This window comes from Anas platyrhynchos, chromosome 3 (genome assembly GCF_047663525.1).
Source record: "Anas platyrhynchos isolate ZD024472 breed Pekin duck chromosome 3, IASCAAS_PekinDuck_T2T, whole genome shotgun sequence".
In the NCBI taxonomy this organism is placed as follows: Eukaryota; Metazoa; Chordata; class Aves; order Anseriformes; family Anatidae; genus Anas; species Anas platyrhynchos.
Window position 1 is genome coordinate 67054966 of NC_092589.1, and position 16836 is coordinate 67071801.

The following is a 16836-nucleotide window of genomic DNA, read 5'->3' on the forward strand; positions in this document are numbered from 1 at the left end:
TGTATTTCTCCAGGTGACCAAGTCTGAGACTGCCCAGGGCCCATCTCTAGGTGAGGATCTGGTGGCATGCACTGATCCATTAAGCCATGTTCACAAGCTCAGCCACTCTACCTGTGATTTCACACAGTAATTCAAAGCATCTTCTAAAGATTCAGAAAAGTCCATTGTGACCATACAAGTGAAACAGTGTGAAAAATGTTAACACTGCTCGTAATGTAGATGGTGGACACAAGATGAACACAGATTCTCTTCTGTGTTCATACAAATTGCCTTGCATCATTTTTGCCATTCATCTGACTTTCCAGTGCAGGCCAGCTTCTCTTTTTAATTAATGTGTTTTACCTTTTTTTTTTTTTTTTTTCCTATTATTTCTCCCTTTGCTTTTTTCTCCCCTTAAATTTTTATTAACCAAGGGACACAACTTGAGATGTTTGCCTTCAGGCACTGCTGTGCATTGCTGATGACACAGCAGCCTCTTAAGGAATCAGAGCAACATTTCCATATCAAATACAAATCCTAATTAACCCCCACCATTTGTCTGCTGTTCAGATAATGTCAATGCTGTGGTAGTGAACTCTCTGCTAACAGCAAATAAAAGTTTTGTAACACCTTTATTAGAGAGAATTTGTTGTGTGTGACTGATTCTGAAACAAAAGAGCTGACTGACCAGAGTTTGGTAGACAAATACTTTGGCCATGTTTTAACATAAACAATGTGCCATAAGGAAGCATTAACATCTTCCCTTGTTCCTTCTGTTTTGCTTATACACAATATTTCCTTTCCAGTTGAATTCCACAGCAATAGCACCAACTCGGGTTTTGAACTCACTGCAGAAATTTTTTTTTATTATTTTTAACTCATATCATATGAGTTTGGTATACCTGCTATCAATCAAAACAGTATATACACACAAAACACTGGAGAATGAATGACAAAGAAGTGGGAGCTTTTGACCTATGTCTCAACTGCACCAATGCCCAGCATACCTCGAGTTGTTATTTTTTAACAGCAAAATCATATTGCAAGTTGTGCGTTCCAACAGGGGTCAATGTCATTTTTTTGCAGATACAGACCCATATGAAGGAAATAAATCAAGATCTCAAAATCTGATATGAAAAAATTCCCACACAACTGAAAGTTGAAATACAGACTAAAGGATATTTCCAGGTTAATATGCTAAATACAGACCCTTGACACAGCATCATTGAAGGTTACAAGGCATACAGGATGTGGGGTCCTACTTACCTAGCCTGCACTTTTGAGGTCATTTCAGGATGCCTTTAAATTAAATGCCAACGTTCCCTGTATAATTAATAGGACATAAATATGTTTCAAGGCCCTTAAGAGGAGATCGTCCCTTGCCAAGTTCAGAATTCTCTGTCAGGCAACCAGGATGTGAAGTCTTCGGGATCAGGTCTTCAGAATTAATTTATATTTTTTCCATCACTTACATGGAGAACAAAGGCATTGCATTTTGGGGACATACCCTTTTTACCAATTCCTCAGCAAAAGGCATGTACAATAGGATATAGCTCAAACAGACCATCTCTATTTTGTAAAGGGCTCAAGCTATAATATTTAGGGTTTTTCTAAGGAAACTAGTCATGACTGAATCAGCAGCCAGACATTGTTTTCATACAAGATATTTTCTCTCTTTGAGTTCAAACTAGTCTGAGTGATCAAAGTGTCACTTTTGCCATACATAAACTTAACACAAATGTCTTCTATTGAGATTTGAATATATCTAAGTGGCTGTGTTTCTATTTTGCTACCTGAGAAATGGGATAACTATTATTTTCTTGATTTCATAATGTGAAACCAAGAAAACTTTGAACTTTGTGGATGAAAGTACTATTCGCAGCACCACAAGTCCATGCTCTAAAGCTACTCACAAAATACCTTTCATTAAATTGCATTCATACCTTTCATTAAAATGACATTACACAGCCAATCATGTGATTTTTTGGTACAATCCTTTGAGAGCTTTTCCCTTGTTTTTTGTTTTGTTTTGTTTTGTTTTGCACTGACACTCAGCTTACATATTTGTCCCAGTACCCAATGTTGTTGATAGTTCAAAAGTACTTTCCCCAGAGGCAAATAAAGATTATCATCCCAGCCCCAAATAATATTTTAATATTCTAAACAAAATTCTGAAGCCTTATTTTGAATTTTCTCTCTTGCACGCTCTTCCAAACATGACTTTTTCAAAAATCTGGACAATTACATTGATAATAACAGAAAAAGGATAATAACAGGGACATGACCAGAGCTTATTGCAAAATGTTTCCCAGATAATTCTAAATGGTAGAATTATTACTCTTGGCAAGAGTACTTTTTCATTTCCCAAAGAGAGCAGGTAAATCATAAAAGACATTAACAAAATACTCTCAAATTACAATTTTATCAGGTATTGTGCTTAGGCTTTGCTGTGATTTGTTTAAATGATACAAAGAACATTCTATGTAACGTACTGAGTAAAAATAATTCCTTAAGAGAGACACAACTGAAGCAAAACTGCTCTTCCACGCATCAATGCAGCTGACTTCCTGAGGTACCTTCTACTCCTATTTTCTTTAATTTTGTGTTTTCCTTATGTACACCTCTGTAAATATCCTTTGTGTCTAGGCATAATATGTTTGCAGAGTGCAAAACATCTTTTTAAATATGCTATACAATAAATTTACACTTCTGTAAAGACATCTTAAAGCTATTTTACATTTAATAACTATTGGGAGCCTGCATGTTTATTGGAGCTTAGAGTGACTGATTACCTGTCTTTATAAAGCCAATAGACTTGTACATCTGTGATTACAGGACCAAGTCTTTGAGCATGAAAATTTCCATGACTCCTCCATATATTTTCATCCAAGTCTTTCATGGAAGAAATACTGTTTAGGGGAACATTTGGGGATCTTACCAAAGGCATAAAACTATTTTACACTTTTCCTGTCCTTTATTTATTTATTTGTTTGCTTATTTATTTATTTATTTATTTTACTTAGCTGCTTGGACAGGTGTATCAAGTCTTTCCACTAAGTTCCTCATACTGCAGTATTATTTTTTTGATATGCATATCAGCATGCATAAGCACAACAAGATTTATTCTACCCAATATACATCAAAGGTAAGAAATAGAAATGACCTTCCCAAGCATCTGAATTCTATTTTTAGCACTTCAATTCTGCTATAAAATTCAACATCAACTCCTACAATAATAAAGATTGGAAAAAGTTTTCAGTCCAAATTTCGGCTATTAAAAATTGACCTACGTATAATGATTTTCTACAAGAAGCAAGGGAAAGGAGGAAACCCATTATGTACTCTAATGAGAAAAATTTCTCTAAAAGAGAAATGTCTTCAAAGAATACTGAGAACATGTGAAGGATAATTATTTTTCTTATTAATTTTCAGATTCTCATCCACTATCACAACTGCAGTTACCACTGCAAGAATTTGTTTCAGTGAAATGAAAACTGCAGCCAAGAAGACCTCTATCCCAACTCTTTAACAGTGAGGATCTTACTGAAAAAGTACTTTTGTTCTTGGTGAAAGATGACGACCCAGTTAAGCAAATTTCTAGTATATCCTACTTTCGCTATCTGAAAATAATATATTAATACTCATTACTGCAAGCTGAACTCAGGCACCAGAAAACATTACATAAATTACAGATAAATTCATAAGTAAAGGATTCACAAACAAAACAAATTTATCAGTTGGTGTGCAGAAGCTTCATACAATTGAGCAGGTATATTTTCCTACAAAGATACTCCATCAGGATTTAAGAGGCATTTTCTGACCAGACAGCCAGTGTACTCTGCAGTCAGCATTGTGCTGGTTTACACCAAGGTTTGGCTCATGTATACAAAAGCATCCATTAAGATTTTGATCAACATTGACAAAGTTTGCATAAATGTGGAACACTAAAACCTGAAGCCCTTAAAGGAGAAAATTTCTATTGATGTTACAGTTTTATCTGACAAGGATTTAAGAACCAGATCTATGGCAATACACAGTTCTACTAGCCATAAGCATGGGTATGTATAACATACGTTCAACTATGGCACTTACATAAACCCTAGATTTGTATCTTACCTATACAACATGATGTTACAAGATTCATGAAAAACAGAACTGAATAAAATTGCTGATAAGAAATCATTGGTCTTTCAAGCCCCTAAAAGCACAGAAGTACTAATACAAAAGTTTTTACTACTGAAAACTTGTAGGATGAACTGCAAAAATGTAGGCACCTACAGTTCCCATGTACACCTTCTGGAATTGTCTCTGACAAACACTTCTCCAGTTCAGGCTACGTATCTTTTCCCTTTGCATTTCATAATATGCATCATGAAAACAGAAACAAGAGAATGGAAAGGTGATGACAAGATTCTGGAATATGATTTCATGTTGGGGCATACTCTACTTAGCAATGTTTCAAGGACAAGAGGTTTATCTGCATGCTGCCTGAGCTAATCAAGGTTAATGCTGGAAGAGACTGGCTTGTCTCAGCACTGAGGAACACCAAAGTTGCCACCACAGGAGTTACAGCTAAATTCTGGGATGACACATTTCCAAGATTTCACTCTCTGCACTCTCTTAACTCTTTACAGCCTACTTATTCTTACATCTGTAATCACCCTGGGAAGGAAAAGGTGACCTACAACCAGCAACATTAAAACTTCAATGATCAATGAAGTAATAGAAGAAACTCTTTAAACCACAGAGTTTCAGAGGCCGGTAGCTATGAGCTATTTCCTCCATTGTGGTCAACTGTTGAGCATATTCTCAACTAGTCCCTGCATTGTCCAGATCATGCTGTTTCTATATCTCTAATTATTCAGATGTTTTGGTGAGTATCCTGTGCCTTCTCATTCTGATTGCAAAGCTAAGTCCTAATAAGAAATGCATGGCTATTTTAAAGGATGTATTCTTGTCTCAGGATACAATAGATTGCACACACATCAGCACACAAAAAAGATGACACAGCCCCTGCATTTCAGCTGACTTAATCCCTAGAAAAAACTGTTGCCTTTTTGAGGTAAAATGTATTTTTCTATTATGGCACATGTTCAATATATACATTTACACTATAACCAAAACAAAAGTGCCCCAGAAACATAGGCTGAGATGTTTGACTACAACTTATTCATATTGTTTTGAGTGGAATGCCATTGCTCTATGGAAAGTTGTATTATATTATTCATGACATCATCTCAATATACAATCTATAATATATCTAAGTACATTGAATAGGTATGATTTCCTGTATAAACCTTCAGTGAAATATACTTGTCTAACAATGTAACCTTATAAGTTTGTCAGAGATTGGTAAAAATATATATATATGTATCCAAGTCTCCCAGTGCACAGGATTCAGTGCTTAACGTTTAAGCTCTGCTGTCAAGCTTTACTTTCAGATAATGGTTCTTACACTACTTTCTCATTCCAAGGGAGAACTGAATTCTGGAAAAATTCTTGACATGCATCCAAAATGCAAGAGAACTCTTTTATGGCCCATATTACAACACCCAGATTAGGGTAACAAGCCAAGTTACTTGCAAACTGTAAACAAAATAGTTAAGGAAAAAAACCTCACAGACTCGTATAGCCAAACAACAAAGCTGTCAAAGAGTTGGTTCCAGCTCATCTGTTATCTTTTTCACAATGCTACATGATTTATGTTAAATCACAATCCTAAGCCACAATGTTAGTTGGAAATAAATTCCTACATTGAGGAAATACTCAACTGGTTACAGCATCTCCAAGTTCTTATATTCCTTCTTTATCTTTGCACACTACATGAACATTGCAGAGAGAGAACAAAACAGCAGTCAATATGTTAGCTGCAGTATGGCTTCCTACAAGAAGGACAACATTTAATTGGCTTTGATATTTTTCCTTGTCCAGTATGTGTTTCTCTATGTGTATACACGCATGTGTGTGCACACATTTTCTTCTCTTTTGTATGGTGTACTTCAATGATATAATTAATAGTCATTTATTTCCATCACATTTCCTTACCATAACTTACAAAGTCAAAGTGGAGGATTATATCGTATTTACAAACAAGTTGGCACTTACAGAATAAATTATTGATTCCTTTTTTATTATTATTATTTTATTCTATTTCCTTTTATTTTATTTTCCTTCTTTCTCCTCTTCCTTTTCACCCCAGGGCATCCAGAATTCAGGCAGAATAGTAAAGCCTTCTGCCCATTTCCATTATGCTACATTAATGTGAGTAAATAGGATTCCAGCTGGTACACTCCTTCCTGATGGTTTGCTTGTTGCTGAGAGGCAATGCCTTCCACCTCAGTTCATGCCCGATGCTCAGGAACTGTTAGTCAAGGGAAAGCAAAGGCTGCATGTTTTCTTCCTCATTCTTATCCATGCGTTTTAGCACCCCAGGATCCACCACCGACTGAGACCTGCAGGAGGATAACACACTTATTTAACATTTCTAGATGAAGACAAATGAGGGTAAATCTCAGCTCTCGTTTGTTTAGTTTCATTTCTGCCAGAGCTTAAAAATGATGATACAGGTACTCTGGGCATCTGATCATCACAAATAGTCAGAAAATACATTCAAGAAGTGATTGCATGACTTTAAAGGACTCTGTGCTGTTTTGTGGAAATAGGAGTAAAAGGCAGAAAAAACAGTTCCTCTTTTCTCCTGTGAAGCATTGAAGAAGAGCACATTCTTAGCACATGATAGAGGGCAAACTAAGCAGTCTTTTGTACTGATGGAAGCACTAACCCTCTCTACCAGAAGGCTATATGGCAGTGGGCTCATAAAGAAGGTGTAATTCAGCCACCCAGATGGAAAATGGCATGCTGCAATTAGTGGCACGGAATTAGTTAGCTGGAAGCATATTTGCTCCTTTTCCAAAAGGCCCTTAAATGCAACAGTGTATATGCCTAAGACAACCCTGGGGAACTCTGCCATGGCCAGCAGGATTTCTGGAGCAGTGGACACATCTGTCAAACTCACTTGTCAGCTCAGCTAAACACAGCAGAGAAGGATGGCAAAAGGGCTAGTTCAATGGTGATTGTAAGCTTTCTCCAAATTCTCTGATTCAGCACAGAAGAATAACACTGGTACTGATATTCTTCAACAGCCATGTGTGAGAGAGAAAGAGGAAATCTCAGCCTCCAGCAAAATCAAAATACTCCATTAGAAACAAAATCTGAAGTGGTAAGAATGGGTTTCACATCACATATGTCACAGCTTGTCAAAAAATAGGCACTTCTAGGGTACAGTAAAAGGGACCTTTGTTAGATGTTTCTTTTAAAGTAAAATGAGTCTAACACTAGAAATGTGTATATCTCTTCTTTTCTATAAAAAGGACTTGACATGGCTAGAGTATGTGTACATCACTACAATGTAGGCATGAATTTTTGATCAGAAGAAGAACACTGTGACTGCAACACTACTACAGATTTGCCCATTTGCCAGGCTACAGCACAGAGAAAAATCTTTACAAATTCTGATCTCTCCTAACATGAATAAATGCAGTCAGTAACCCATTCTCATAAACTGGCACCATCCACTGAAACCAATGAATGAAGCTGATAACAAGAGATTATTTGTCTTTTTCTCAAAAATTATAAAGAAAACCTTTAAAACACAAAAAAAAATCTGAATCAAACCTTACACCAAAAATTTAAATATAATAACAATACAATTGTTATTTTCAAATAACAGTTATCACATTATCTTCCTGATGCTAAAGTCAAGAAAAATAGCTTTAAATATCTTACTTTTTTTTTTTTTTTTTGGTGATATACATAATGATTTATTTATTTTTAGGACTGTACAATAACGCCCATCTAGAATGTTAGTTAATCAGGCAGAAAGCTAAACCACTGAATTAAGAACACTTTTTTTTTTTTTTTTTAATTTTGTCTCCCCAAGGCACTGTGCAAAGCTGGTTGACATGTTGCTGGTGGGAAGCTGTACTCATGGAAAATCCAGTTCAAAATAAGTAATGCTGCAAAGCATGCTAATTTCAAAGAATTCCTATTTGTATGTAATAGGAGTACTAACAGGAGACAAAGCTTTCTCCTAGGCTGACAATGTCTGAGTAACCATTGTTTCCAGTTATCTGGGGAACTGAAGAGGAGACAAAAACTATACACCTGGCCTCAAATTTCCAGGGAGGGAATTTTGACCATAAATTCCCTGGGTACCCAAGCTTTCCAGTTCCAAGACAGATGTGAAAAAGAAACTGCACAAAGCCTGATCATATGGCTTGCAAGCTCAGGAGCTCAAATAACTTGTAGAAGAAGACATAGCTTTCATTTTAATTAATTTTAAATCAACATTTACTGTAATTCCATTCAACAGCAATTTATGTGTGAAGGCACACAAAATATTTGTACCTTCTATTTACATCCCCCAAATAACTTTAACACATTGCTGAATAAATTCTCACAAATCATAGTAGGACAGAGCTGTAATGCAAAGTCCCATTGCAAAGGTGAGTAACCAAAGCCACACACCGATACATTGCAAAGTTGGTCAAAACAGACATCGACCCTGTGTAGTTAGCTGAGAGCAGGATGCATATCCCTGCAGCTGCAGCTGGTGCCTCAGCTGTGATAGCCTTGTGTGGACAAAGCCACAGACTATACATGATTGCTGAGACAGCTGCAATAGTGCCACAACATGAACATGTTCCTCTAGGAGGTCTGTGTTTCTGGTTTCTTTTTTATCTCAACCACACTCCTCATGCTCAGCCTTTCCTTCAAGCAGAGGTCATCCAATTCACCCAAAGGTCAAGGAGTTCTGAAAGAACTTCAGTGGTTCACATGGGGGCAGAAATGAGTAACAAAGAAATGAACTCTTAACAGGATCTGGGTTTAAAAATGATATTGTTCCAGAGCAATAAACTATAATTCTAAAATGCCAAGCCAAATTAAACAAGATAATCGTTGGAGACCTCCTACACCCTTGTGAAATTTGGTCTGTGAAGTCAAGTACTTTTCATTGATTTAATTCATGGTTTTTAGATGTTGTTCTTCTGCAGTAATGTATCACATTTAGTGTGGTTTTAAGCCAAGAGAAACATAATCCTTCAGATGCCAAATTCAAGTTAAATTTAAATGGAATTGATTTATCTATTTATACCTTAACTTTTCTATTTCTACTTTATCACAGTCTGTGCACTTAATATAAGAAAGTATTGGGACTTTCTGTTCAGAATCTTACTACCACTCCCTTCTACTTGGTACTAGCACAGTAAATCTGCTTGGTATCTTTTATATCCAGCAACTTGGAAGGAAGATTTCAGCAAGCACTGCAGATATGCTAACTGAAAATGAATATGAAGAAGGTGAGAAAATTTCATCTGAATATAATGCAGATACAATTTTCAACATGCTTATTTTCTGCAATAGGCCTCCTACTGTGTCAGCTAACCCAGACTGAAAGAATATCTGGCAGTAAACTGCAGATTAGAAGTTTACACTGAAGTGTAATTCTGCATGAAAGACTTTTCAACCACAAGTTGAATGGGAATAATATGTGTGCTTTCTCCTCTTAAGAAAGTATGGAGAATTTGTCAATCCACTGCTTTTCTACTACACTTTTCCAGAATAGTCTGGGGATTTGCTGCATCCTTGGATGAGGCATTTTCCTTTCATTAATTCTTTTTGCATCGGTAAGACTTTAGCATTTTAGCTCATATATTCCATTTTTTCTGTCTTCCTTCAGTAGCTTCTCTACTGTTTATAATTCTTGTATATTGTGCAAATCATATATAAATGTATTGTTCACTTCCCCCCACCTCTTCCCAGGCTATTCACTTTCCCATTTTCTTCAATGCTTGTATTTCATTTTTTCTCATGGATTCAAAATCTTCTTTAATTTCTCTTTGTCCTATCCTAGTTCATTCCCAGCCAATCTCTTGCTATTTCTCATTTTCAAGGTTTTACAGATTTTTTGATACAAAATCTTTAAACTTCACTGTTCTGTGGAGTTTTTTTGTTTGGTTGGTTGGTTGTTTTTTTGTTGTTGTTTGTTTGTTTTTTAATTATTTCTACAGCAATATCCTGTTGCCTCTTATTTCCTAAAAAAAATCTCTCCTTCAAACTGCACTGTCCTTCCAAATCTATGAGATATTCACTTATCAAACTTATTTTCCTGGCTGATGATTCTCAAAATATTTTCTCCTTTGTGATCTGCTCCAAGAGTCTCTCTCCTTTCTACATGAAATACCATCTCCTTAAACTGAATTCTTAAGTTAACATATTTTGACTTACTTTGAAAGACTTTATATATAAAGTTTTCTGCCCTGTATGTTCTCTGATTCATTGCTAAGCTTACCCCTTACCCACTATGAGCTGCACACTGACTTTTGCTGCCTTACTCAACCTTTTTTACCCTGTTGTAACTTTTTCCTTTCTCTTCTACTAGCCTTTCTCTTCTGCTGGCCAGAAGGCTGGACCACATTCACCTCTCCCACGTGAATAACATCTCTGCTTCCATAGTTACAGTAGATGTAACTAACCTCTCACCATATTTTGATTTTGAATGGTAAAATACAGAGAGTAATTATACTGCATCTCCTCAAGGAGAAAAACATCTTAATTCAGGAAGTTCACCAGAACTGGGAGCAACAATTGGCACTAATTTTGTCCTGGTTCTCCTCATTACTTTTTCTCATGTTGTGTGCAGTCACTGTGATGGACAGGTCAGGCAGTGTAAATGACTGGCATTTACACTGGCTGTACATACAGCCTGTATGTACAGGCTGGCATACATCAGGCACTGGAAAATGAGATGGAGAAAGGCAGGAGTTATCATCCCTCTCCAGCTGGACAACTGGTCCTATCTCATCCTCTGCACTGAGTCTCATTGGCTCTCTAATACTTGATGTAAGCTGGGGTGGGATATCAGCTTATTCCAAACAGTACTGTATACACTACCTATTATGGGCTATACTCAACAGCAATCTACTTAGGGAAAAAAAAAAAAAAAAGTCCTTGTACACAATAAGCTGAGAAAACTACCTACAGCTTCATAAAAGAGGAGGAAGACAAATGTTAATCTCATGGCAATACTAGAAGATGATGGTACCTTTAACCCACCTTTTCATGGACTTAGGAGAGAGATCCTTTTCTATATCTTTTGTAGGAGCATTGAAGGAGTCTACATTGCATTCACTGTCATCATCATATTCATGGTCTAGCAGTGTTCTTGCCCACGTCCCCATGTCATAGGGGGGCAACATTCCTCCAAACTCTGAAGGCAGGATCTCAGGATGTATTAGCTGATGTAGACTGTTGAGGTTATTACCATGCAGGAATATCTGTATGTGCATAACCAGGTAAAAACAAAGCAGTATCACAACAATCATCAAAGTTCAAATTACATCAGCATTATTACAGGATATTTTATGGTTTCAGTATTCTGACTGTGTTAGGCTAACAGCAGTGGCCACCAAGGTACACAATGCCTCTGCCTTAAGTACAGTCAGACTGCATTTGCAAACTAGCTGAGTTAAGCATAAGTGACTTAAAATGTCTGCAAGACAAGGAGTCTAAAGAGGGTAAAAACTAATTTCAGGTAACTAGACAGAGTGCTGACATTTTGTAATGTGTTTTCCTTAATCTTTGTATTAATTAATAAAGTACATAAATTAAGTACATAAATTAATAAATAAAATCAGCATTCTTTCTATATATTAAGGACTTGCTGAAAGTATTGACTTTCAGCATCTGGCCTTGAGTCCTATGAAAAATAAGGTAAATAACAATGTAATGAAAAAGATTTTCTTCCTTTATATGATACCACAACTAGCTACCATCCTTACTTGACAATATATAAAGTAAGTAATACCAGTAAAATAATTTCTGTGACCACAAGTGAATAGTTGATGCACTACTTAATATTGTCTATCAATGTTTTCATTGACTGAATTGTTTTCAAATATGCTTTATTTTATATAGATAAAGTGTGTATAGAATGCATATGTAAACTCATATTTATACTTCTATTTATATTTAAACTCATCTTTTCTCCTCAGAGATCAGCAACATGTGATAGATGAGCACTAGAAACAAAGCACCTCTGGATTTCAATAGCCTTCTCCCACTTCAGAGGACTTGCAGAACTTCCACTAAAAGGAAATACCTGCTCTTGGGCTTGGCTACACAGAAAGCTCACAGTAGTTGTTACCAGATTAGCAAATGAACCAGGATTCACTTCAGGATTCACTTCAGGCACTAGGAGAAAGTGTCATGGCACAGTTCACATACATATGGTTAAATTTCTTTTATCTCTAGAAGAGGCTTACTTCATCCATGCTGCGCACTGGTCCTTACCAAAAGGACCTGTCCAAATAGGATGGCAAGGACCAGTGAGTAGCATGGGTCCTTTAGGACCGGGCATTGTGTAAGAAGGCACCAGCTGGCACCAGCGAGTGCCTGTACAATCAAACAGCAGCAATAGCAGTGTCCAGCACTCTTTTAATTTACTAGTGCAAAAGTAGCCAGAAAGGCAAGGTAGGATGTTGCCTCATAACTCTGTCTTTTGCTCCCCATGGGGCAAGCAGGGGTCTACACAGAGAAATATCAAGTGTCTACCAATTCACATCCCACTTCACATGGCAAGGACTTCTCTAGACGGCTGTATCCCTAGAATGATTTATCCACAGTTAAATTCAAAGGGCAGAAAGACAAAAATACCAAATATATGCTTGTCTTGTATTTTAGCCCACCTTCCAGTCAACTGCAGATACAGGAAGCTTAATATAAACATGCAAACCCAGTAATATTCTTCCATCTCAGAAAGGCATGTATCCTTGTGTGAGGGAACAACTATTCATGGCGTAAGTAATTTGGTTTACCATGTCATTCAAACTGGATGTTTCACTTTTTAGCAATTACTTTTATACATACCTAGTACTACATTCATTTGAATATAATTGTCAGTTGTAAATCTACAAGACTTATTCAAAAAATGCAAAAATAATTCAGGATAAATACAATATAAATAATGAGATCCTAATAAAATTATGAAGATAATTCTGTGTGATTTTTTTTCTGTGATTCATTTTCTTTTTCTTTCTTTCCTTCTTTCTTTCCTTCTTTCTTTCCTTCTTTCTTTCCTTCTTTCTTTCTTTTTCTTCCTTCCTTCCTTGCTTCCTAGCTCTTTTCCTCTCTTCCTTTCTCTCTTCTTTCTTTTAAGCTGCTTTTATTTTTAAGAGGTGGTCATAGCTTTCATAGCTTTCACATTTTGAAAATAAATTTTGAACTCCAAATACGTATTTAACGACCTGATTCAGAATTGACAAAACAGTTGTAAAAAGTTAGCTTTTCTATAAATATCAAATACAGATTCAGGCATCTTAATAAAAATGTAGATACCTAACTGATAAGCACTCACATTCAACTACCTTCTCACTTTTAATCTTGTAACACACACAGGAGCTTTACTTTACTCCCTGGTTATGCATATGCAGCGCTTGACTTAAATAGGCCTCAAACATATCTGGCACTGTAATGTTCTTTGTTGAAGCTGTAGTTGGTGGAGTGCAACTGGATCCTGAAGAATGAGTATTCATTTGCATATTTATAACAGATATTACATAAAAGCTTTTGTGATCTATAGTTCAAAATGCCAGAGACCTCTCAAGCATAATCTGTCAGCAAAAAGCAGCTAAACACCAAGAATTATTGTGGCCATGTAGTCTGTGTTTGAGGAAAGAAAATAGAGTTCCTTAGAGAGCTGACCCCATAAAAAAAAAAAAAAAACAAAAACAAAAATCATCATATTCTTTTCAGTGGCTTTGTATGCAACATTGATTGTGTTTTCCTGGATGACAAATTTCCTGTTTCTGAAATAATAACTAACTTTCTATGTGTTATTACCACCAACCTCTAATTTAATTGCACTGATGCAAATGCTGCAAAGTAAGCAACATCTGAAAGACTGCTAATGCTCATGCATGCACACGTATTTCCTTTTATTGCTTTTCATTCAGGTCACTATGTACAAGCTCCTATGTACCAGCTGTGGTTTTTAGTTCATGCTAATGTCAAGGAAATCAGTAGGAAAGGACTTGGTACTCACTAACTCTGTCATAAAATAAAAACATGAATAATTTTAATTTTTATTGCAATTACTTTCTTATAAAAATTAAAATGTTGACAGTATTTTTATATAGCCCAGGAGAAAGTATATGCTTGTGTGTAAAAATACATTTAAGTACACAGCTTGACTGTGTCCTTGAAGGATAAATGTGTGTTTGTCTCTAAAATGGGTAAGGATGCTCTTTACAATGAAGATGCATTTAAACACTTTCCACTGATAACAAGCTGGTATATTGTGCATATCTACTTAATTTACGGCATGATACACCTGCTTACTACAATTGCCAGGTAATGGAAAATTAAACAGAAAAATACCCTTTTTCTTGTCTTCTCCTTTAAAAAGGGCCGTATAACTGTGTAGAGGGCATGGATATACCATGGTTGATTGACGAAATGTATTCCTCCAAAACGAGCTGGAAAACTGTCCTGTATGTCACAAAACAAAAACAGGCAATGTAAGTTAAATCATAACAGAAGTCTCACATGCATCAAATCATTTTTGTTATGCTGAATGCTTTAATTTTCATAATAAGCCTTAAAGGAGAATAAATGTTCTTCAAAACCATGTCCTCTCAGTAGTGTTCCAGCCTTCCATGTCAAGGGAAAAAAAAAAAAAAAAAAAACTCCAGAAATGTTTAAAACATCTATGATTTTTCCATAATCCATCTATACAATATATTTTTCTCCTTCCCACTTCTATGGAATTTTATTCACTGTATTCATTTATCTCTTCCAGTGTCACTAATGAGCACTGGAAATGTCCCTCATTTCCACCTTAAGAAAGCAGATGTAAATCTAAACTACCAAAGTGTCTCCAATATTATTTATATTTCATGAAACTGAGAATGCATTAGATATTGTGCACAAACTGTTGTGCAATATCCATGACTGTAATTCTTCTTACATTGTGAGAGGCCTGGGAGCTTAAATTTAAGGACAGAATATCTGTGTTGAAGCAATAACTTTTTTTTTTCTTACTGAACACAAGGGGTAGATAACTCCCTCAGAAAGATTTTGATCAGCATTTTCAACTTCCAAGTGAAAAGAATATGCCAAAGGGCTTGTCAGTTTGAAGGGGACATCCTCTCCGTCCTTGAATACTATTTGGCAATAGCCAAATTCTTTACCTCAATTTGGTTTCGCTTGATTGATCATATGCTCAAACAATGCAAAAAGCTGCTGTTGTCTCCCATGTTGCCTAGATTTACAGGTATCTAATTGATGCCAATCCCCTTATTGTTGGGTATACAGATTTATGAAATGAATGGCTTCTATTTGAACCCTATTCAACAGGTGTTCCAGACAAGTCAACAACGGCAGTCACTTAGATCAAAACCAAATTTTCTCACAGCAGCAGCAATTCGTCTATCTGGCTTGACAATACAGGTACAGACAAGGACACGCTTGCCAGCTATGACTTCTTTTGTGTGGCTGCAATAATGGCAGATTCAGGCCTGTGTCAGTGGGATCAGAGGCTCAGAAGGAGGAGATCAAATGGTTAGACAGGACCCTCTGAGCAAACAGGTATATTTTTTTCTCCTCTGGAGACAAGACAGCAGGCCATGTAGAAGCATCCAACAGTGTAGACATAACACACAAAGTGTCATTTGAAGCCAAACTGCCCAACAAAAACAAAAACAAAAACAAAAAAAAAGGAAAAAAAATCATAAGCACATAAGCATATATCAACCAAGACCTCTCAAATGAGAAAGGCAGGAACTGCAGGAAGGAAATCTTTAATGAAATGTTTCCAGACAGTAATATACTTTGAAAAGTGCATGTGTCAAGAAACCTCCTTAGTTCTGCAAGTGTGTACAGAGCTGCAGCAATAACGAAGCCTAAAGAGGCCATTTGCTCTTTTCAAAAGTACAGCAGGCATTCCTAACTCAGGGAGTCTTATCCATACAGAAGTAACATGACATGATGGAAAATGGCAGAATAAGAATAAGGACATAATTGTCTTGTACATGTGCATGTGCCTTGCATAGCACTGACACATGCAGACACACCTATACAAAACTAGTTTTCCAAAATCTCAATCTCCTTGATTAATACAGTATTGTCTTTTTTCCCACCTCTCTGTCACCATTTTGTTGTGTGCCACCCACCTCTAAATTGTGATGTCTGTGTGGATTGAAAGATGAAATATTTCCCATCAAGGAGGCAATACCTTAACAATATTCTGCAGACAGTATGACAGCTACAACAGACACCACCAACATCTTGCTGGTCACAGCTCAACAGCCAATGTGATTAACAGCCTACTTTACAGATTTTCTCCAGAACCATTTGATTAACAACAGCCTTGAAATTAAACAACCTTATTGGAAGATTGTGCTACTTGCTAAATGCCCAGTTCTTGTCAACACTGACTAAATGTCAAACAGGATGGCTGATAATTTCACATGTAATTCACCCTGTTCAATATCATAAATCCCCAAACACCGTTTTGAGAACACAATCTCTGATATATGAAAGGTAGTAAATTATGTGCCTATCACAGGAACCCAATGAATCCATTAGGAAGGATAAATCTTTAGATGACACCTTAACCTTTAGTTGCAGGATATACTATTCATCTACAGAAGGTTGTGTTTGGTTTATTGAAGCTGCTACTCCAGGAAGGAAGCACAGTGTAGTGCAACATGCTGCACACACAAAAGAACATACACTATATCTGCAGAAGATTAAACTTTTACTAGTTTAATCTAACTGTCCTTGCAGATATCTTCAGAA

At 36.3% G+C, this 16836-nt stretch overlaps 1 protein-coding gene across 1 annotated transcript in view; it reads right to left on the reverse strand.

Annotated features, from left to right (window-relative positions):
• Nucleotides 1–594: 594 nt before the first annotated feature.
• CLVS2 (clavesin 2) overlaps nt 595–16836 on the reverse strand; it is a 55742-nt gene continuing 39500 nt past the window's right edge. Inside the window, exons 3-5 of the mRNA XM_005017362.6 lie at nt 14416–14526; nt 11095–11315; nt 595–6431 (exon numbers count right to left, since the gene is read on the reverse strand). Of these exons, the coding sequence (XP_005017419.1) occupies nt 6344–6431; nt 11095–11315; nt 14416–14526 (420 nt within the window). The 3' untranslated portion in view covers nt 595–6343. The remainder of the gene's footprint in view (nt 6432–11094; nt 11316–14415; nt 14527–16836) is intronic.